At 38.9% G+C, this 22,555-nt stretch overlaps 1 protein-coding gene across 7 annotated transcripts in view; it reads right to left on the reverse strand.

Annotated features, from left to right (window-relative positions):
* Positions 1-2,137: 2,137 nt before the first annotated feature.
* Positions 2,138-22,555, reverse strand: part of UTRN (utrophin) — an 897,027-nt gene continuing 876,609 nt past the window's right edge. For all 7 annotated transcript variants that reach the window (XM_073557627.1, XM_073557629.1, XM_073557628.1 and 4 more), the window contains 3 exons: positions 18,720-18,806; positions 12,488-12,510; positions 2,138-6,861 (listed from right to left, as the gene is read on the reverse strand). In XM_073557627.1, the coding sequence (XP_073413728.1) occupies positions 6,853-6,861; positions 12,488-12,510; positions 18,720-18,806 (119 nt within the window). In that variant the 3' untranslated portion in view covers positions 2,138-6,852. The remainder of the gene's footprint in view (positions 6,862-12,487; positions 12,511-18,719; positions 18,807-22,555) is intronic.

The following is a 22,555-nucleotide window of genomic DNA, read 5'->3' on the forward strand; positions in this document are numbered from 1 at the left end:
ACTAATAAGTCATGTCAGACTAATTTAATTTCCTTCTATGATGGTATTACTGATTGGGTGGATCAAGGAAATGCTGTAGATATAGTATATCTTGACTTCAGCAAAGCATTTGACAAAGTCTCTCATACAATCCTTATTGAAAAAATTACTAAGTATGGAATGGACAAGGCAACTGTTAGGTGGATTCATAACTGGCTTAGTGATCGGACCCAAAGAGTGGTCGTAAATGGCTGCACATCCAGTTGGAAGAATGTCTCAAGTGGGGTACCACAGGGCTCTGTGCTGGGCCCTGTATTGTTCAACATCTTTATCAACGATTTAGATGAAGGAATTGAGGGTAAACTGATTAAATTTGCTGATGACACAAAGCTAGGAGGGATAGCTAATACTAGAGAAGAGAGAGAGAGGATTCAAAAAGATTTAAATAAACTGGAGAAGTGGGCAGCAACTAACAGAATGGTTTTTAACAGGGAGAAATGCAAAGTACTACATCTGGGCAATAAAAATGAAAAAAGCATATATAGAATGGGAGGAATAGGGCTAAGTGACAGCACATGTGAAAAAGACTTGGGTATACTAATAGATCACAGACTGAATATGAGTCAACAGTGTGATGCAGCAGCAAAAAAGGCAAATGCAATTCTAGGATGTATTAACAGAAGCATACAGTCTAGATCACGTGAAGTAATTATTTCCCTCTACTCCTCTTTGGTCAGACCTCATCTGGAATATTGTGTCCAATTTTGGGCACCACATTTTAAAAAAGACATCAACAAACTGGAGCAAGTTCAGAAAAGAGCGACCAGAATGGTGACCGGTCTGCAAACCCTGTCTTATGAGGAAAGGTTGCAGGATTTGGGAATGTTTAGTTTGCAAAAGAGAAGACTGAGAGGAGACTTAATAGCTGTCTACAAATAACTAAAGGGCTGTCACATTGTAGAAGGATCAACTTTATTCTCATTTGCACAAGGAAAGACTAGAAGCAATGGGATGAAGCTGAATGGGAGGAGACAGATTAGATATTAGAAAAAACTTTTTGACAGTTAGAGTGATCAATGAGTGGAACAGGCTGCCACGAGAAGTGGTGAGTTCTCCTTCAATGGAAGTCTTCAAACAGAGGCTGGACAGACATCTAACTGGGATGATTTAGCGAATCCTGCTTTGAGCAGGGAGTTGGACCAGATGGCCCAGGAGGTCCCTTCCAACTCTACGATTCTACGATTCTATGATTCCATCAAAATTTTGCCTAAGAATACTGCCATGAATAAAGAATGACATCTAAACATCCTCCAAGATCACGTCTCCAAATAACACAGAAGCTATTATTATAATAATCTTTTACACTTTAAGGGGTATTCCCAGCTCCAAAATCCTATCACAATATGTAGTAGGGGTAGTAATAATAATAATATTAACAAATACCTCAAATAAGAAATGTATAGCTCTTCTGATTCACTGTCGCTTACCCCAAATGCAGCACATTGTGGGACCTTAGGTATCTATGGTTACGACCACTCATATATTTACAGTTAATTAGATATTAGTGGTCATAAACTTTAACACTAATTTTAGTATTTTATGACGTGGCTTTACATCTCTAATTTTCTGTACAATAACAAGAAAGTAAATAGTTAACCTTATTTTAAGCCTTTGCTACGTACATAGGTTATTAAAAAAGTATTAAAAATGTATATGGAGGATATTTTCGTAAACAGCTATTACCGGATTATTTACCTTTGAGATTTCACATGAAGGTGAAGGAGGATAATAGCCTTCGTTGACATTGTTCAAGGGGAATTGAAGTTAAAAAAAACATGTTCAAATTTAATAGAAACATTTCCTTAATATAGTTTTCTCCCAAACCAAGTAACCAGAGACCAGAATTCAATGGAGAAAACATTCTTCAAAATGATTATATTTCTGCAGGTTCTTGAGCAACTAAATCGCTATGGAGTTTGATGTATTATGAATGAAATAACACATTTTATCTGTGTGCTCAGGGATTTGAGGCATATTGAGGTAGGACGTCTTACCCTTTTCCAAACATTTGACCTCCTTCCAAAAACAAAACCTACAGTGCATCTCTGTAATATTGTTTAAGTGTTATGCTGCACCCCTGAAATGACTGAATCACTCCTGTGTTAAAAAGGCAGTTTATTGAGTATACAACCGACTGTTTTTCAGTATGTTGCCATAGCAGGCGGTATAGTGGATATCAGCACATAATATTATCACAAAGTGTGAAAGAACAAAGAACCATATATATATATATATACACATATATATCTGGAGTATTGTCATAGTTATATGCAAACAGAAATGCTGTGTACAATATCATATTTATGAAAGGTTTACAAGGGAGCAGAAGAAAAGAGAAAAACATCGAAATATCTACCCCTGCAATCTGCTCCCTTAATATATCCATGTGACAACTGCAGCTATCAGGAAACTATGTCTAGAGCTAGTGATAAAGACTAATGGGGCTGAGGTAGAAAGGTGAACATGGCTTTCACTTTTTGTAATGTAGCTTTTTTGTTCTTTTTTTTTTCTTCCCTATCTTAAAAAGTCTAATGGACTGTCATCTTGTCTAAGAAAAATACCGTTCACCATGTCCTAAAGGCTTAAACCCTCCCCCATTCCAATTTTTTTCTCCAAAAAATATAGACCTCTCTTTTGCAGTTAAAAAAATATTCTGATCCTAGGGTATATTGTGCTAGAGTGAAAGCAGAATTTTGTGTAGGGCATCAGCTTCAACCTAATGAAAACTTTGGGCTGTATGCCATAGGTGCTGGACCATAAAATCACCTTATTACTATTAGGATTTTCTTCATAGAAGCAAAAGATTCAGGCTGACAAGCTACTTCATAAAGGGAACACATATAAATATAGCGACTTTCCTTCATTTTAATCAACTTTTTTTTTATCATACACTGCCAACTAAAATCTGACCTGGAAAGTGGTCTCCAAGTTATTCTTATACCAACACTCTATTTACACAAAATACAGTTCTCCATGTTTCAAAGCAAAGTAGATTTGGCATTTTTGGTTAATTACGGTAGTTTGAGTAAGTATTTTTTAACCAATAGTGAAATCATTCCTTCATTTCTGTGGCTTTAATAACATGTTCCTTCCCCAAAATAACAAACAAGAAATTAATTCTATCTTTGGACAAACGTTGAGTTTAACCTTTTTAATGAATGTTAGGATTGGCAAAGATTCCCAAAAAATTCAGTTTTACAAGAAGGAGCTGAAATTGGTGCAAGTGGCCATATGTATACAGGTTTTCATCTTAGGGTGTGGTCCAATTTATCATAGGTCAGCCAAATGCAAAATGAATTTTACTTATTCTTGGTGTCTTTTTAGGTTTTAGTGAGCATGCTTGAACTTGCAGTTCCTGGAAGTCTTACGCATTTATGGTAAATTTTGCATCTGTATGTGGTCTAATGTGGAGGTGTTAATCAGCTATCCTGGCACTAGAAATGATCGGATCTTTTGCAACTTGAAGTCATCACTTTTGCAGAAATGTGCCCACAAATTTATTTGCAGCGAATAAATTTGCACGAATTTCAATACTGGAAAGCTAGTAAGTGGTTGGAAATACACGTGGGGGAGAAGGGAGATCATAAGAGCTTATACTCAACAGGTGAGATAGGAACCTTCTGACCATAAGAGCTTGCTCTCCACAAGAGAAAAAGAGATGACCCTGCTGATTATAAGAGCTTACACTCTACAGGAGAGACCAAGAGGACTTTTCTGACTATAAGAGTTTACACTCTACAGGTGAAACAGAGGACGATGCTGACCATAGAAGCTTACACACTACAGGAGAGAGACTCACCCAGTGACTCTGGGCATAGAAAATGACTCTGCTGTTAAACTGTGCTCCACTGACAACCACTGATCTGTGTTGGCCCAGGTATGGACCACCACTGTACAAGGTAAGATTATTCGGTAGACGTCATAGCTGTAGGGTATCATGGGGAGGCTCGTGCGGCAACGCAAAATAACAATAGCCCACTCAACGATGCTTCAGTTGTGTACTGCACATTTATTTATTACTTTTTGAAAACTTCAGGAAATTCAATGCAAATTCAATCCTCTGCTCATTTCTACCTGGCACTTAAATGTTGTTTCAATGTTAATAGAATGTTGGAATGTTTTCATATATTAAGATATTATGGAATTACTATGTTATACTGTTTTTGCAGGCACTGAATTATAGGTCAATATAAAGGCTATGGACATTGTTGCACTAAATTTCAGGATGTGAAATTTACAAAGAATCCAATTCAGCTTGCAACCTGTACCTAATTTCAATTTTTCTCTTGTAGGGATTTTCCTCAAAATTCTGTTATAATTTTGCTGATTTCACTAGCTGTATTGTATCAGGACAGTTTCATTCCTGGACAGCTTTCTCCATCTACGTCCATGAGGTATCTCTACCTTCTTGATCTGACAGACAATTATGCTAAGGAGTATGTAATTTTTCTTTCCTCTACTTAAAAAAATCTTCCATGGTTTTAATTTCCTCTGTACTCTGATACACAGCTTGGTTAACTGAACGTAACCCCTTGACATGTACGTTCTCTTTCCTTCATATACTTTCATAGAGCTGTGAGCTGCCCTTCCCAAAGGCTTAGACATTCCATGTTTACACTCTAGGTACTAACATATCCCATGTAGGTATCTACCACTCAGAGAAAAGAGTGGTAACGTAGAGCGCACTGACACAGACCTTAGCATTTGGATCTACCGTATTTCAGAAGCAACATGCCAGTTAGATGCTTGAAGGAGTTGCACAGACTCTACAGCAGCAAAATAGTTGGAAATATTTAATGAACTTTTGCATTTTGAAATCAAACAAACAATAAAAATTAGTGCAAAGTTGTCCCATATCCTTTAAGTCTCTGCTAGAAAAATAAATTTACAGGCCCACCTTCTCCAAAAACTGAAAAAAATAAATCACTTATTGGGAGTTATAACAAAGCTCAAAATACTTGGTTCATATAAAAAATAGGATTTGGACTTTATCTACTCAAAGATTTATTAGAGGAACTGCTACCCTGTCAACTTTTAAATGTCAAGGTCATAACCTAAAGTGCTCAAGAACTTGAATGATGTGTTTTTTGGGAACAATGCATGTCACCAACGTCTAAACAATATTTAGCAGGACATCCAAATGGTCGAAGCTCCAGCACACCATTCAGAATGGTGAAAAATTAAGCTGCCAAGTAATACGTGTTATATGTAATGAAAGGCAGCATGAACCCCAAGTGTTTTAGGCATATCTATCTAAATAAAATCTACTGAACCTTAGCACCCAATTTGTTCAGGAGGAAAAATCCATCTTAATACCAAGCTAGTAAGTAAAGCAACTCAAAGGGGGGGGCATACGCTGAAAATACTTCAATGCTAACTTTTATTAGGCATATTACATAATTAACTAAAATATAAAAGCAAACGTCCTTCCTCAAAATGTATCTATTATGAGAAAATGCATCTCATGACTGCAATGAAATATGCTCGGAGCACATGCTAATTTTCTACACTTGGCATGAGCTGTTCCGTAGAGTTTGATTAGTGTCAAAATTAATTAACTATAGACTAAAGCTTATATAAAGTTGGCAACGAATCTGCATTCAGCTGGATTTGTACATCCCCATATTGTAAAACAGCCTACTGCTAGAATAAATACGAATAGCTCCAGTGACTAGATCTGAGTGTTTAGTGTATTACAGTTCATTTCTAATGAACATCTATAACCATCAAGTTGCATTTCACTTAGTTATAACAAGCACAGACATTAGCGGCTAATATTAAGTGGCATACGTATAAAAGGCTTTGCTTTCTCCTATCCGAAACTGGACCACAGAATATATCTGCTATAATATGTGGCATTTGAAAAAGTGCAAAATCAAATTCAACTGATAGCAGAATATTATTTAGAGGATAACAAAGTAGTAGTGCCTTGCAAGAATATCAATGCCTCCTCTCGTGGAACTAGACTCTTGACGCAATAGTGTGTCGACAACCTCATTTGAATCCTACTGCAAAGGGCCTATAGTTTGATTCACAAGAACCTATTAACCCTTTTTGATGACGAATCAAAAATTTGCAGTGCAATTGAATGAGGACTTGCACATGTCTTGATCAGATGTAGAATGGGTCCCTTGAACCTTAGTCTAACCCTGGAGAACATTTTCACCCAAGTGTGTGAGGGAGTCAGATAAATGTGACATTCTGATGAATATAAACCAGGTTTGCTTATCATATTAGATGCTAAACATGGTGCCCGTGATATAATGATCTTATCATGAAACACAGAAAACAACTGAAATGTTGGCCAACTGATACACTTGCGATCTATAAGCAGTATAATAGATATGATCATTCAGCTGAGCTGCCACATGTATTCAGGGAATGTGCAGTGTATCAATTACACTACAGACTGGGTTCAATTTACAATATATATATATATATATATATACATACACACAGTGTGTATATATATATATATATATATATATATGACACAATAGAAATTCAAAAACCTCCCTTTGCCTCGTCTTAATATTGTTTATATGTATTTATACAAATGACATATGTAGGCCTAAATACCAAATACTCCACAGATCATTTAATTTACATTTGCATAGAAAGAGAAGAAATATCAAGGGCAGACAGTATGAAAAAAACACGTCTTCATCTTTGGGTATTCAGTGTCGTACGCCTTCAGTAGGACACACAGAATGCTCTCCAGTCCTAGGCAAGTCTTCTAGAATAGAATTTGTGATTGGCTGTTGTAAGAAGGAATTCTGTATCAGCAAACAGATCTTTTAGTGGATGGGTTATTCACATTGCCTGAAAAGAACATTATAAAATATATCAAAAATTAGAAGTGGACATACAATACTTCAAACTTGTGCATCAGCAAAAGGAATTGGTAGATAAAAAGGCCTGCTGCCACCTTAAGAGCAGTTATTACTGTTTATTAGATTGCATGTATGGGACTAAGCTAATACATTTCACACAATTACTGGTGGATTGTTAGAGAGTAAATATAGGGCAGTCTATGATAAGCTTTTGGAGGGGGCTCATATACTGTTCTAGCAGCCCCCCATAATCCCAAATTCATAAGCGCTCCCATAAAATTTTTCATGCCTTAAACCTTTGTAAATGTATATGTAATGTAGTGTAAGTGTGCATATATATTCACCGATCACCACCTTCCGCGATCTCTAGCACCGCACATGTCCTTTTCTCACTCACATGACTGCAATCCCGACTTGCCGGCTCACACTGGGTCAGTAAATCGGCATTGCAGTCATGTCAGTGAAAAGAGGATTGCAGCAGCACTGGAGACAGGACAAGTCCGCCTTTTGATAGTCTTGATGCACCTACACCACAGTACATACAGTGGGGAAAAAAAGTATTTAGTCAGTCAGCAAAAGTGCAAGTTCCACCACTTAAAAAGATGAGAGGCGTCTGTAATTTACATCATAGGTAGACCTCAACTATGGGAGACAAACTGAGAAAAAAAAATCCAGAAAATCACATTGTCTGTTTTTTTTTCATTTTATTTGCATATTATGGTGGAAAATAAGTATTTGGTCTGAAACAAAATTTCATCTCAATACTTTGTGATATATCCTTTGTTGGCAATGACAGAGGTTAAACGTTTTCTGTAAGTCTTCACAAGGTTGCCACGCACTGTTGTTGGTATGTTGGCCCATTCCTCCATGCAGATCTCCTCTAGAGCAGTGATGTTTTTGGCTTTTCGCTTGGCAACACGGACTTTCAACTCCCTCCAAAGGTTTTCTATAGGGTTGAGATCTGGAGACTGGCTAGGCCACTCCAGGACCTTGAAATGCTTCTTACGAAGCCACTCCTTCGTTGCCCTGGCGGTGTGCTTTGGATCATTGTCATGTTGAAAGACCCAGCCACGTTTCATCTTCAATGCCCTTGCTGATGGAAGGAGGTTTTCACTCAAAATCTCACGATACATGGCCCCATTCATTCTTTCATGTACCCGGATCAGTCGTCCTGGCCCCTTTGCAGAGAAACAGCCCCAAAGCATGATGTTTCCACCACCATGCTTTACAGTAGGTATGGTGTTTGATGGATGCAACTCAGTATTCTTTTTCCTCCAAACACGACAAGTTGTGTTTCTACCAAGCAGTTCCAGTTTGGTTTCATCAGACCATAGGACATTCTCCCAAAACTCCTCTGGATCATCCAAATGCTCTCTAGCAAACTTCAGACGGGCCTGGACATGTACAGGCTTAAGCAGTGGGACACGTCTGGCACTGAAGGATCTGAGTCCATGGTGGCGTAGTGTGTTACTTATGGTAGGCCTTGTTACATTGGTCCCAGCTCTCTGCAGTTCATTCACTAGGTCCCCCCGCGTGGTTCTGGGATTTTTGCTCACCGTTCTTGTGATCATTCTGACCCCACGGGGTGGGATTTTGCGTGGAGCACCAGATTGAGGGAGATTATCAGTGGTCTTGTATGTCTTCCATTTCCTAATTATTGCTCCCACAGTTGATTTCTTCACTCCAAGCTGGTTGGCTATTGCAGATTCAGTCTTCCCAGCCTGGTGCAGGGCTACAATTTTGTTTCTGGTGTCCTTTGCCAGCTCTTTGGTCTTCACCATAGTGGAGTTTGGAGTCAGACTGATTGAGGGTGTGCACAGGTGTCTTTTTATACTGATAACAAGTTTAAATAGGTGCCATTACTACAGGTAATGAGTGGAGGAAAGAGGAGACTCTTAAAGAAGAAGTTACAGGTCTGTGAGAGCCAGAAATCTTGATTGCTTGTTTCTGACCAAATACTTATTTTCCACCATAATATGCAAATAAAATGAAAAAAAACAGACAATGTGATTTTCTGGATTTTTTTTTCTCAGTTTGTCTCCCATAGTTGAGGTCTACCTATGATGTAAATTACAGACGCCTCTCATCTTTTTAAGTGGTGGAACTTGCACTATTGCTGACTGACTAAATAATTTTTTTCCCCACTGTATACATTTGCACAGATTTAGGGCATAACAAGTTTAAGGCTCGCTGATTTTTGTTGCATAGTAACACTGGTTTTAGATATAGTGCCCTGTAGTAGAACGGGAGACCGGTCATCATAATTTGAGATGGGAGTCAGGATAAATACAGTTTGATAGAGTGAGAGCAATTCTACGGAGTAATAGTGCTAACCACTGAGGCACCGTGCTGCCACTTATAGAATGCTTAAAAGTAAACTTGACATCTGATACATGCTGCCAAAACAAAGGGCAGAATAATTACAACCTAATTGCAACCAAGTATATCATCATTAGAAACAGGTTTCCAACAAGATATACGTAGTTTGAAGAACCAGTAAGGGATGATAGCTGAAGAGGAGACAAATGAGGCACTGCCTCAGGCTGGCTCTTCCCAGCACTGCTAGAGGTGAAAGACAGATAACATTACCTCTAGTAGTGCTGGGAAGAGCAGCCAGATTACTCCAGTCTCCGGCTATGGTCCCCAGCTGGCTCTTTTAACTATATTTTCTCTGAAATGCCAGAGCCTTTCAGAGGAAATATACATGGCTGCAGAAGGTTTGGACAGCATGAATCAGGTGACAAGTTCCCTTTTAAGAAGATTAGTCTTCATTTATGGAGGCTAACTATATTTCCAAAACCAATAACGTACATTGAAGGCATTGGACCTTATTCATCAAAGCTTACAATTTATGCGCAACTTTATGCATCAAAATGTTGTAACTTTTGGCGCTTTAATGCCAGTTTTATCCCAGCTCTGATAAAATGGGTAGAGCAGGGGTGGGAAAGCCAGAAATCTCACTCCAATGCCTAACTGGTGTTGGATTTCTGGCATTACACAAGAGAAGCACCTCTTCATGAATCAGGAGAATCTGATTCCAGCACACGCCCTCCTCATCTAAACTGGAATGAATCGGGCCCTATGTCTCACGAATAAAAACCTTTTCCATAAGCCCTATTATGTTGCAAAGGGGGGGGTCCCCACTTCTTAGAAACCCATGTAGCAGCCAGAGCAGAGAATGGCTCTTTACATTACACAGTTGGTCATTGGTAAAAATAAGTCCAAAATAGCTTAACCCAGCTGATGGCTGGAAATGGGAGAGCCCTGGAAATATTTGGCTTTTGAATGGAGATTTAAAATGTCTTCTTACAGTTAGCTAATACAAAAATATTCATTCAAAAAGCATTCCATAACTTGAGACACCGTGCTGCCCCTGGTTATTTGATTCCTACCTCGTATTTGATTCCTACCTCTGTACTCATTAGCATCTACAATTTCTTATCGAAACTTAGACATTTATACTGTCAATAACACTAGTAAAATATTCTGACATGTTCATTTTGAAATGTCATGCTGCATTGACGTTGCGCAGGAAGTGCCAGGCGTGCCATCAGGTACAAGACGGTTCACAGGGGTTCCATCCAACGGCAGTAGATTAATGATCTGGCTGATGGAGTGGGTCCTGAAAATTGATTTGCACTAACTCTGATATTCACATTAGACATACACATATAAGTTATGCATATGCTAATGCATTATATTATATTGTATATTATACATCCATATTATAGGGTGGCACGGTGGCTCAGTGGGTTCTAATCACACCAAGGACAACATCTGCAAGGAGTTTGTATGTTCTCCCCGTGTTTGCGTGGGTTTCCTCCGGGCACTCCGGTTTCCTCCCACAATCTAAAGACATACTAATAGGGAATTTAGATTGTGAGCCCCATCGGGGACAGTGATGATGATGTGTGCAAACTGTAAAGCGCTGCGGAATATGTTAGCGCTATATAAAAATAAAGATTATTATATTATTATTATACATAAACATATTAAATATGCATATACACAAAACACATGCACATACACAATGAGATTTTTGTGATACATGAGTTTAAATAACCTGATTTATTTATTTTTGTTCCTTTTGTTAGGGTAAAGAAGGGAGATAATGTCTTCAGGCCTGCCTAAATTCATGTACTGAATGCCCATATTCATGAAAGCTATAAAATATGCTGGTGATTGTTGGAAATGACATGCCTGTGTATTTCTTCTGTTCTCACCAACGGAAAGTGAATCCCAGAAACTTTTAAAGGGGATCCATCACCACATTTGACTTAACTATTAATATGGTATACAGGTTATAGACTACTGAAAACAGTCCTATCTATATGCCTAATATCAGATGCAATGTTGTTGATAAATCATATTTTATCACTATATAAATGACCTCTCCCAGGCTATGGGGAGGCCACTGCCTGCTAGATAACTCTGCCTCCAGAGCTTATTTTACATGAAGGAGGAGTTATCAGTGTATGTGTAATGGCCGCTCTCTTCTCTCCTGATCTCAATGCAGAGCTGCGTGTGATTATACCTGAAACATCTCACAGGCAGACAGGGTTGCAATATTGTTACAATACAACAGAGATGAGAGAGAAGCAAAAAATGTGTTTGCAAGAAGACAAGTTTAATTTTGCCTGTGATGTGTTAGTTACTTGTCTCATGCTGGTATCTCCCCCTTTTATTTATAATAATCTCTGGAGGCAGAGATATCTTTCAGGCAGCGTCCTCCCCTGGAAGAGCACATTTACATAAAAGAATAATGTAGATTTCTCTGGAATAAGACATCAAATCGCAGATATCAAGATATAATTTTATTCAGCTTCCTATGACCTACATGCCCATATAGACGGCTTAGGAAGGTTGATCCTACTGACAGATTCCCTTTAAGTGGGAGTTGTTTCTACTCTAGCCATTCATAGTTGTAACAGTCATACTTTTTTCTATTTTAGTACAAGCTTCACTATATGAAATTTTGTTTAGTTTGCAAGATGAGTTGATGTTTTAAAGTATTTTGCCAAACATCTATGTAAGCTTTACAACTTGTTTTAATAGAGAAAAAAAACAATCATGCCAAATTATCTGCCTTTTTCGAATCACCATAGATAAACTGCTCACGGTATTGTATGAGTTCTTGTGATTAAACCAATACTCAGACATGTCTATATTATTTATAAAATCCTATAATTAGAATGGTTAGCTGTAATCCACAGACTGTGCGGCAATCTGCAATGCTACAGGTTGTGAGTTTGAATCCTGAGAAAGATCACATTTTTGAGAAGAAGCAAATCGTTTTTTTTATTTTTAACATATATGAAAGCATCTAGAGAGCAAAGACAGATGCCGGTAGTGCCCTGCCACAATGTCCTTAGTTGTCGCAGGAATTTTTAGGAAAAAAAACAGAAGGATCACAGCAGTGTCCTGATTATTACAAGCATTGTGACTCTTATGGGCCCCTGTGCAGCTGAATGTGATATGTCTGTCTTTGGTTATAAGGGGATACTGATAAACTAAACACGAGAAAACCCACAATATCTGTTTAACACTGAAAGTAAAATATTTTGTTTCATATAAGCCTTTTAATGTATAGTTGGTAAATTGGAAATGAATCGTACCTGCTGTCTTCCAGAAACACTTGCTGCAAATATTAAAAGAAAAATCCATTAGTGTTCAGCGATAAAGCAAAATATTAGAGATTGAGCATGTAGTAAACAGCAGGTTTGGCAGCTTTGAAAATGAGAATAAAGCCTGCAGCTAAGAGACCTGATTAAGCTAGCAGCACATAATTCTGCAATTACAGTCCTGTTTTCTGTGCACAGAGTCAAACAGTACAGACGATCTCACAGTGCAAGTGATTTCAAAGGGGAAAAGATAAATTGCACGCTCTGATGGTAAACCTGACATTTGCTCAGGACCAGCCCTGGCTCTGAGCTAAACTAGAAGATCCTCCTAAGTCTTTGTAGGTCCCCTACAGAAGAGCATAACCTTTCCCATGATTAAATGTATGTGGTGTAGTGTGGAAGCCATTCCCTTACATCCTAGCAGACAGGCAGAGGGATTTACAATGAGTAATAAAAAGACTAATATTTAAATGCATCTCAGCTAATAGAAGATGGGGGAACCTTTCATATAAAAGATGCAACAATAACTCCTCTAAGGAAACAGTCTACACTGACAAATGTCAATCATCTTTAGACACTTCCCAGTCATTTAAAAAAACATAAGAGCCTACCATAAATTGTGATGTCCACATGCACCAATATATCAATTTAATCCCCTTTTGCGATTAAGGGTGTGTGCACACGTAAGCGTTTAAGCGTTTTTACTGGCAAAAACGCTTAAAAATGCTTACAAGAAGCATCCCATTCATTTTAATGAATTCTGCACTTTTTGTGCATATTGATGCATTTTTTTCCACGAAAAAAACGCATCGCTGTAAAAAACGCAGCATGCTCATTAATTTCGCGGAAAAATCCGCATTTTTAACTATATTCTATGAGACTGGGGATGCTCCGGAAAAAAAAACGCTTAAAAAACGGGCAAAAATCGCACAAAAAACGCACGGAAAAAAACGTGCGTTTCCTGGGAAGGAGTCCGGTTTTTAGTCAGGAATTTTCTGCATATGTGGGTACATAGCCTAAAAAGTAAGATTAACCCCTTAGTGACAGAGCCAATTCGGTACTTAAAGACCAAGCCAATTTTTACAATTCTGACCACTGTCAATTTATGAAGTTATAGCTCTGAAACGCTTCAACGGATCCTACTGATTCTGAGACTGCTTTATTGTGACATATTGTACTTCATGTTAGTGGTAAAATTTCTTCAATAAGTCTTGCTTTTATTTATAAAAAAACACAGAAATTTGGCAAAATTTTTGAAAATTTAGCAATTTTCATTTTTTTTTATTTTTGTGGCCTTAAATCAGAGAGTTATATTGCACAAAATAGTTAATAAAAAACATTTCCCACATGTCTACTTTACATCAGCACAATTTTGGAAACATTTTTTTTTGCTAGGAAGGGTTAAAAGTTGACGAGCAATTTCTCATTTTTCCAACAAAATTTACAAAACCATTTTTTTAGGGACCACCTCACATTTGAAGTGAGATTGGGGGGTCAATATAACAGAAAATACCCAAAAGTGACACCATTCTAAAAACTTCACCCGTCAATGTGTGCAAAACCACAGAAGTTTATTAACCCTTCAGGTGCTTCACGAGAACTAAACAATGTGAAAGATAAAAATGAACATTTTACTCACAAGGGTATCAAGAGAAAATGGACCACATAATTTGTTGTGTAATTTCTCCTGAGTATGCCAATACCCCATATGTGGGAGAAAGCCACTGTTTGGGTGCATGGCAGATCTCAGAACAGAGGGAGCACCATTTTACTTTTGAATGCAAAATTGGCTGGAATCAATGGCGGACACGATGTCGCGTTTGGAGACCCCCTGATGTACCTAAACAGTGGAAACACCCCAATTCTATATCTAACCCTAACACAGCCCTAACCTCAACCAGCCCTAACCCTAACCTTAACCCTAGCCCAACCCTAACCCCAACACTAACCGTAACCCCAACACAACTCTAACCTCAACCCTAACCCTAGCTCTATCCCTAGCCCTAACCCTAGCACAACCCTAACCCTAGCTCCAACCCTAACGCTAGCCCAACCCTAACCCTAGCCCTAACACTAACCCTACCTCCAACCCTAAGGCTAGCTATAACCCTAACCGTAACCCTAGCTCTAATCCCAACCCTAAAAGTAGACCCAACTCTATCCCTAATGGAAAAATGGAAATACATTTTTTTTATTTTATGATTTTTACCTAACTAAGGGGTTGATAAATGGGGGGTTGATTTTAAACAGTGGAACCCCCCAAAATTCTATCAGAGTGATAATCAACCAATAGGAAAAATTTCCTATTGTTGACGGGTGCCGGCTGTCAGATCTCGGCGGGCGCACTACGCATGCGCCCACCATTTTCTTCCAGGAAGACAACGCCGATGGCTGGGGGACATCACCGGGGGATGCAAGAGGGTCCAGGGACACCGGAGGTACCAGGGGACCCCATTTCTATCTCCTCTGATGTACTAGATCACATCTGAGGAGAGAGAAATTAAATGGGAAATCAGACTTTTGTTTTTGCGGTCGCTGTTATTCGGTAAAAAACAACCCGAATCATGCTCTCCAGGGTCTCAGCTACACCCGGTAGCCGAGATCCTGGAGAATTTCCAACGCTGGAGGGCACAATACACTTATTTCTCAGCACCGTTAAAAAGAGGTGCTGAGGAACAAGTACCCTTAACTGCTGCCTTTAAAAGGCGTATCGGCGGTCATTAAGGTGTTAAATGGAGAATGGTACAGAAGTGGATTTAACGATAACTTTTTTTCTTGATTTAGGGAAGATGTGGAATAAATCCATGTAGATTTTGCATTAGATGCATTTAAACAACCATTTTATATCGTTTCATTGTATCCAAAATGAAAAATACAGCATTTTTGAAAAAAGTCTTGCTTAAAAATAAATTAAAATAACCTATTGTTATGTGAATACAGCTAATAAGCAGATTTAAGGGGGCAATTAATTAAAGCACCACTCCAGGTATTTTTTGTATTGCAGCTCTGGAGTGGTGCTTCTAATGTAAGTTCCCTGCACTTAGCAATTGGTGACAAGCCAGATCACTCCAGGGTTTGCCCGAGAAGTCACAAATTAATGTAAGTCTATGAGAGACTGAACAAGGCTTTCATAGACTTACATTGAGAGCTTGTGACAGTTACCTCTGCCTTCCAGTCAGTCAGAAGTTGCGATTGCAGGATGTCAGCGCGGGATCACAGCAGCACCAGGAACAGCTGAAGTCGAAAGCTTATAAGTATAAGACTAGGCGCAGAGAACTTAGATTAGTGGCACCACTTCAGCAGTGCATTATGACTGGCATTGTGCATGGGCTTGCTGGAGTACAATGCACACAATTCATTAAGAAGTGTACGCCACTTAACGAATTAGGCGCATCTATAGATGGACAGAAATACATTTGTGGAGTACATTACACCACCAAAGCACCACAGCTTCATGAATTTGAATGTTCCATCTTTCCTATGATCTACCTATATATTGGAGTGGCTGACCAAGATTGGTTGGTGTATAAATGATTACATAAAAAGGTATTTGCTGTATAAAGTTATTCACATCTAGTCTCCGCAACAAAACTTGACATGCTGTGGTCGTGAAAAACACGCCACATGTCAGTCTCCACAGGTGATCCGCAGGTGCACATACACACACATAATGGACATGGGATTTCTAGAAATCCCATCCACTATGCTGTAACAGCTGTCCGCTGTGGTTTTGACGCTGCATAAATACACAGAGACAAAACCGCAACAATTCCTGATCGTGGTCACGTACCCCATATTTTTTTCTGCCTTAAACCACGAGGAATAACGATAGTAATCATTACCCTAGACTACCATGCCTTTCCATACATTAACCACTTCTTTCGACCAGATAGACCTTATTATTACTCTAGCTAATTAGGAAACATAATTTGATGGCATACAGCACTTTTTATTTGTTTTGGATTGCTCCAATTTGGCACCTAGGTGACAAACTCCCTGTAATACGAAGGCTTGGAAGAAACATTGCTCTTGAGACCCACCGATTCAATGCCAGTCGGGTTTCATCTATAGAGTATATTTAGAAAACAAAAGTCTTCGCAAAATAATGTACCTGTACCTGACAGTAATATTGTGTCAAAAATGCAAACACAAGTCATGTGTGACCCAAAGACAAAAGAATCAATTTTTGTGATTGTGTCTAGAAAGTCAATAGTTTTACATAGCGGCAAGAGAATCTAAAAGTTAAATTCAAATGTTAAAAGCTTGTTGTGAAAAGTAAAGTACTTTATCCACTGAGCCACTCATCCATTAAATAATATAAGGAGATTTATATTCACTAAAACAGGTAGGCACATTGTGTTGCCCTCTAACGTCTCTCAAGAGAAAGCCTGCCAGCCTTCACAGCCCTGGATAAGGGAGAAGAAAATTTGGTATTTTTGTCACTGTGTGTTTAAAGGCTCCTATCGCATAAATACTATTCAATGCGCAGCATATCTCCATATCATTCGCTTTACCCCAGCGACCTGTGCAGAAATCTATGAAAAAAAAAATCATAAATCCTGTCAGGAGAGACAATAGATAGGGACAGTTGTCTCCAGACAAACACAATAATCTCCAATACAGAGTAATCTACGACAAGGCATCATCTGAAAAGCTAGCTCTTCGTTTCTCTGTGGATCCGCCAGACGCATCTAATGAAATGTAATATGGGAGGTATTCATATTTATTTTGCATTTTTTAATAAACACACTGATGCATAGTATATCATTCTTCACTCACTTATTATTGAGAAATTACACAGCACAAACCTGCCTGGTCGTCTCTACTCTGGAGATATGATATTATCGAGCTTCATTTTTCAATGTCACGGCTGTCAGGTTTTTTTTTTTATATAGCTTTTCAAACTTCACTTAAGACTGTGTTTTAGTCCTTTATGGTTTGCTAGTTTGTTGGATAAAGTTGGGAAGGAGACTTGAGAGCAGGAGATGACTTTCAATGTCTCTGGACTGGCTACGCACATTACAGCATAAAACATTTTTTGCTGTTTTTCTTTCACATAATAGGTTTGCTTTATATTAACCAGCTAAAAGCATTTACCAAAAAATGTACAGTGCATTGTCGGGCATTAAACCAGCAGTACCATAATTATATGTTTATAGCCACTTCTGCGCCATTGTTAGAACATAATGGCCTCTGCCCTCACATATCTGGTCAAGTGATCACTGGGTGCATCTTCATGGCAGTGCAGTAGTATATTGGGGGCTTTTTTTACTTGAAACTGGGGCTCTAACGAATGCAATAGTTAAAAAACTGTAGCGCATGCACACACATGGTCTGCAGGACGAATAGCATGTGGTGTTGGTGGGAACCTCCCATCAATTTACATTGCCAATACATGGATATCACATTATTTGGTATTTACTCTGATTGCTATGGTGTAAGATTCTCCTTGTGGAGAGGGACATATCACCTCTGGCAGGCCAAGTTAAGGAGGCTTATTCGCCGTGCAATGTTCTTCTGGAAAAATTAAAATGTAAATTGCTTCTTCAGAGGAGAAGAGAACTTGAACTCTATAGCGCCACCTGTTGGAAGCAGCGATGCTCCAAGTACATATCGACCCTTTAACGAGCCTTGTAATATGAATTAGGATAATCCCTATACATCAAACAACCAAAACAAAACGTGAGAACCCAGTTTAGATGTTGATGTGACAATTCCACAATCCGAGCTAAAAAAGGGACAAGGATTAGACTGACCATGCGAAAAAATAAATAACTAGGTAAGCATGGGAACTCATCATATTGAAACTTTATTATACTATAAGTTATCAAGATAAAATTAAATAAAATCTAAGTAAAAAAGTAAACATAAATTGTACCCTCCTGTACAATTTACCACTAATATTTTCTATAAAAATTGCATCAAAAATAGCCCTAAAAATGCTAAAAATATTAATTACGTAGCTTAACATATAAAAAAAACTACTACTGTTAACTAACTATTTTGCTCCTGTGAAACAGGTCTAAACAAAATGTAATTTAAACCACAAGGAAATGTATGAAATGGTGTTCGAATACTAGATTTCAGGGTTTGTGAAGTCACAGAACAAATGGAAGGATTTTTGCCTGCCATTTCCCTCCTATGAAACCAGCATTTACAATGGGAATGTAAAAGGTAAAAGAGGATTTTATGTCCAATGCTGAGACATATAAAATATACCACTTACAGCTGCTGAGTGGAAAGGTGCTGTTTATTTGCTCCATCACATCGGCTAGGTCGGTGCTGGTGTTATGCGGTGGGGACAACACATCATCTGTGAATACATTAATCAAAGTAATAGGAGTCAAAAACCAGATGTAAAAACCCCTGAAAGTGTGAAGTCTATCAGAGATCCAGCAGCTTGCTATGTTAATAATGAAATGTCTGCTATGCATGGCTAATATCCACAATGAGATTCATTCCAGCACAGACTTCATAATTGCTGCTTGGAGGAAAATTAAAATTATTCTATCAAGCTGAGGAACAATATTTAGATCTCGGGAGTGGTGGGTAAGAAACATCTATGTAATCAATTGCTCAGCTCCACTTCACTGCAGAATAATCTGTAAGAACTCACTAAAGAATGGAGGAAAACACAATTGCAAACAGCAAAAGACCATGTACATTAAATGATCAGTAATACATCAGAAAATATTTTACTTTAATTTCTATATTTTACTTTAATGCCGAAGCATAATAATATTAAGATCAAAGGCTTGCTCTATGGGAAAATCTTTAAGTGCACAGTATTATACAACCCTATGGGATATCCTAATCTAGATCCATGAAGCCTATAGATATAGGTCAAGTTTTGTGCTCATGTGTCCAATATAAAGCTATTAAAATACATGTGTCAAGCAGTATAAATGAGCTCCCATCTGCCAGCGACTCACTACAGAACATGTGATAATTCAGGCTAAATGGGAAGAAATGGAGTTTTATTGACTCCTTCAGTAGTTAACCATTTAATTCACCAACGCAATATAAGTTATTGCGTGTTGTGCATAAATTATTATTTTTTTTAGTAATGGTTACACTTGCAGATCTATCTAGTAAAGAAAAGAAAGGGCAAAATGAAAGTCGTATGCTGCATACTTTACACTTAAAGTTTTTCTTTAATTTTTTTATGGGGGGTGGAGAGTAAACAATGTTTAATCACTTTATAAAAAGAAAATTAGTCTACTTTTCTAATATACTTTCACAAAGTATTAGGCTGTGTTCACATTCACAATATGTTAGTATATATACTAATGAGACATACAGGTCTCCATATACCTAGCATTGCCAAAAAAAGTGCCAAATCGGCCTTCACTGAGGCAATTGAAGAAGGATTAAAAGGGAACCTATGTAATCTGAGAGCACCATAATGTAGAGGTAGAGGCCCTGATTACAGTAATGTGTCATTTATTAGGCTGTGTTTTGCTTTTTCAATACAATCATTCTTTTATCAATAGGACATTATCACTAGAGGACAACTGACCTTGTGCCATACCCTCAGAGTTGATTAGCAGCTCTCTGTCAGTATACAATGTACAGAGAAAGCTGTGGTGTGTGTGGGGTTACGCACAGCTTCACAACTGACCTCTCTGCTAGATCTGCAGCAAGGAAAATTGTGACTATTGCATGCTGTAAACTAAAGCCCCCGTTACACACTGCGATATAACTAGCAATATCGCTGTAAAGTCACCGATTTTGTGATGTAGCAGCGATATTGCTAGCGATATCGCTGCATGTGATACTTACCTCCGACCGGCTCCCCCGCTGGTTATCGCTGGTCGCGCGAGAAGGTCCTGGATCATTTCTCGTCGGTCACTTGCTGTGGCGCTTCCTGCTGTGACAATGAGCGACGCGTGGAGCCGGGCGGGAGGACGCAGGATCGCCTCGTCTGACAGGTAAGTATCGGTCCCTGTCCCCAGCGATGTCGCTGGTGAGATCTGCCTGTGTGGCAGCTCACTAGCGACCACCTAGCGATGCACCAGTGATCCTGAACGCGTCATATCGCTAGTCGGGATCGCTGGTGAGTCGCTAAGTGTAACGGTACCCTAAGTGATACATTGCTAAAATCAGGGTCTCTGCCTTTCAATATGCTGCGGATTACATAACAAAAACCTGCTGAAAAAAATGCTATAAACCTGCAGATAAGGGGTTGATCTGCAGGTTAATAGCGTTACTAACCTGCACTTAGCCAAGGACTGAGGGGAGAAAATTAACTTTATTCTTTTCAGCAGTATTTGCTTTCAGTCATGGGGATGGTGCCGGCGCGGGTTCAGTCACCGCTCTGAGAATACAGAGAGGCAGCTGTATACTCAGAATGAAGACTGAACCCGCGCTGGCGCCGCCCCGTGACTGAAACCAAATGATGCCGGGGAGAATAAAGCTAATTTTCTCCCCGCAGTGTTCGGCTAAGTGCAGGTGCCATGCAGATTATTAATGCTATTAACCTACAGATTGTCCCCACATATACAGGGTAACAGCGTTTTATCTGGTGACAGGTTCCCTTTAAGAGTGGACACATCTGTAGTTAAATAGAAAGGAATTGTGTACAAAATTTAAAAAGAAAATTTACTAGGAAAGAAAATCTCAATTCATTCTAGCACTGGCTTCATAACTGCTGCTTGGAAGAAAAGTAAAATTATTCTATAGAGCTTAGTAACAATATTTTGATCTGGAGCAAGAAATGTTTATGTAATCAATTGCTCAGCTCCAATTCACTGTGAAATAATCTGTAATAACTCACTGAACAATGGAGGAGAACACAATAGCAAACAGCAAAGGACCATGTACATGAATTCTGGGCAGAGAAAAATTCACATTTTATACAATCACATCACTATTCCAAGTCAGGAAAACATCAGAAAATATTTTAATCCTGAAACATATAGAGATGATGAGTGGCTGGCTCTATGTGAAGATTTGAAAAGATTCATATACACAGAAGTATACAACCTTGTGGGATAATATAATCTAGTTCCATGAAGCCTTTAGACATTGGTCAAGTTTTTGTGCTTGAAGAGGATCTGTCATATTTCCAATGTAAAGCTATTAACCCCTTCATGACAGGGTCATTTTCCATTTTCATTTTTTCCTCACATTCTTCCAACAGCCATAACTTTTTTTATTTTGCCATCCACATAGCCACATGAGGGTTTGTTTTTTGCGGGACAAGTTGTTGTCAGGAGCCCCGCACCGCACTTGCTCACTGAGCCAGTGCGGGTGTCCTGAGTACAAAAACAGTGCTCAAAGTTACCTGTGGAGCAGGGCAGCAGCGGTGACGATGCATGCTTCAGAGTATATCAGGACCTGAAGCACGTGACTGCTGGGGGCGTGGCCTAAGCTCCACAGAGCTAGGAGCTGCAGGGAAACTCCTAGAAAGGTAACTACAGGACAATGTTACCAAGGGGCATAGACAGAGACAGAAACCAGATGAAGCCAGGGTCAAAGCACAAGATAGCAATACAGTACCAAAGGGTTAGACAGAATGGATAGTCAGGACATAGCAATAGGTCAGAAAACCAGAACGGGCAATAGACGGTACAATAGGGACAAATTGTAACGGAGTAACGATAGCCAAGCCAGGTGGTCAGAACCGGAGAAGATAATAGTACCAAAACGAGAAACGGAGTACAGAGTGAGGGAACAGGCCGGGTCATACACGGGAAGCAAACAAGCAACGCAGAATACACGCACACCAGGGGTCAGACACACCAGAACAACAGTATAGCTGACAGAGAACCCTGGTAAAGAATGAGTATAAATACCCCTCCCAGATCCAGAAAAAGGCCACGTACACTTAACCCTGTAAGTGCAGGGCAAGAACCCTGTTCAAACCATGACAGTTGTACTTTTGAATGACACGATTCATTTTAATATGTACGAGTAATGCCCCGGAAAGCAAGAAAAAAAAATTCCATGTGTGTTGAAATTGCACAAAAAGTGCAATTCCACAATTGTCTGTTATTTACAATGTTTACTGTATGGTAAAATTGACCTGGCAATGTGATTCTCCAGCTCAGTATGATTATG

This window comes from Dendrobates tinctorius, unplaced genomic scaffold (assembly GCF_039654945.1).
Source record: "Dendrobates tinctorius isolate UK_male_01 unplaced genomic scaffold, ASM3965494v1 ptg000250l, whole genome shotgun sequence".
In the NCBI taxonomy this organism is placed as follows: domain Eukaryota; kingdom Metazoa; phylum Chordata; class Amphibia; order Anura; family Dendrobatidae; genus Dendrobates; species Dendrobates tinctorius.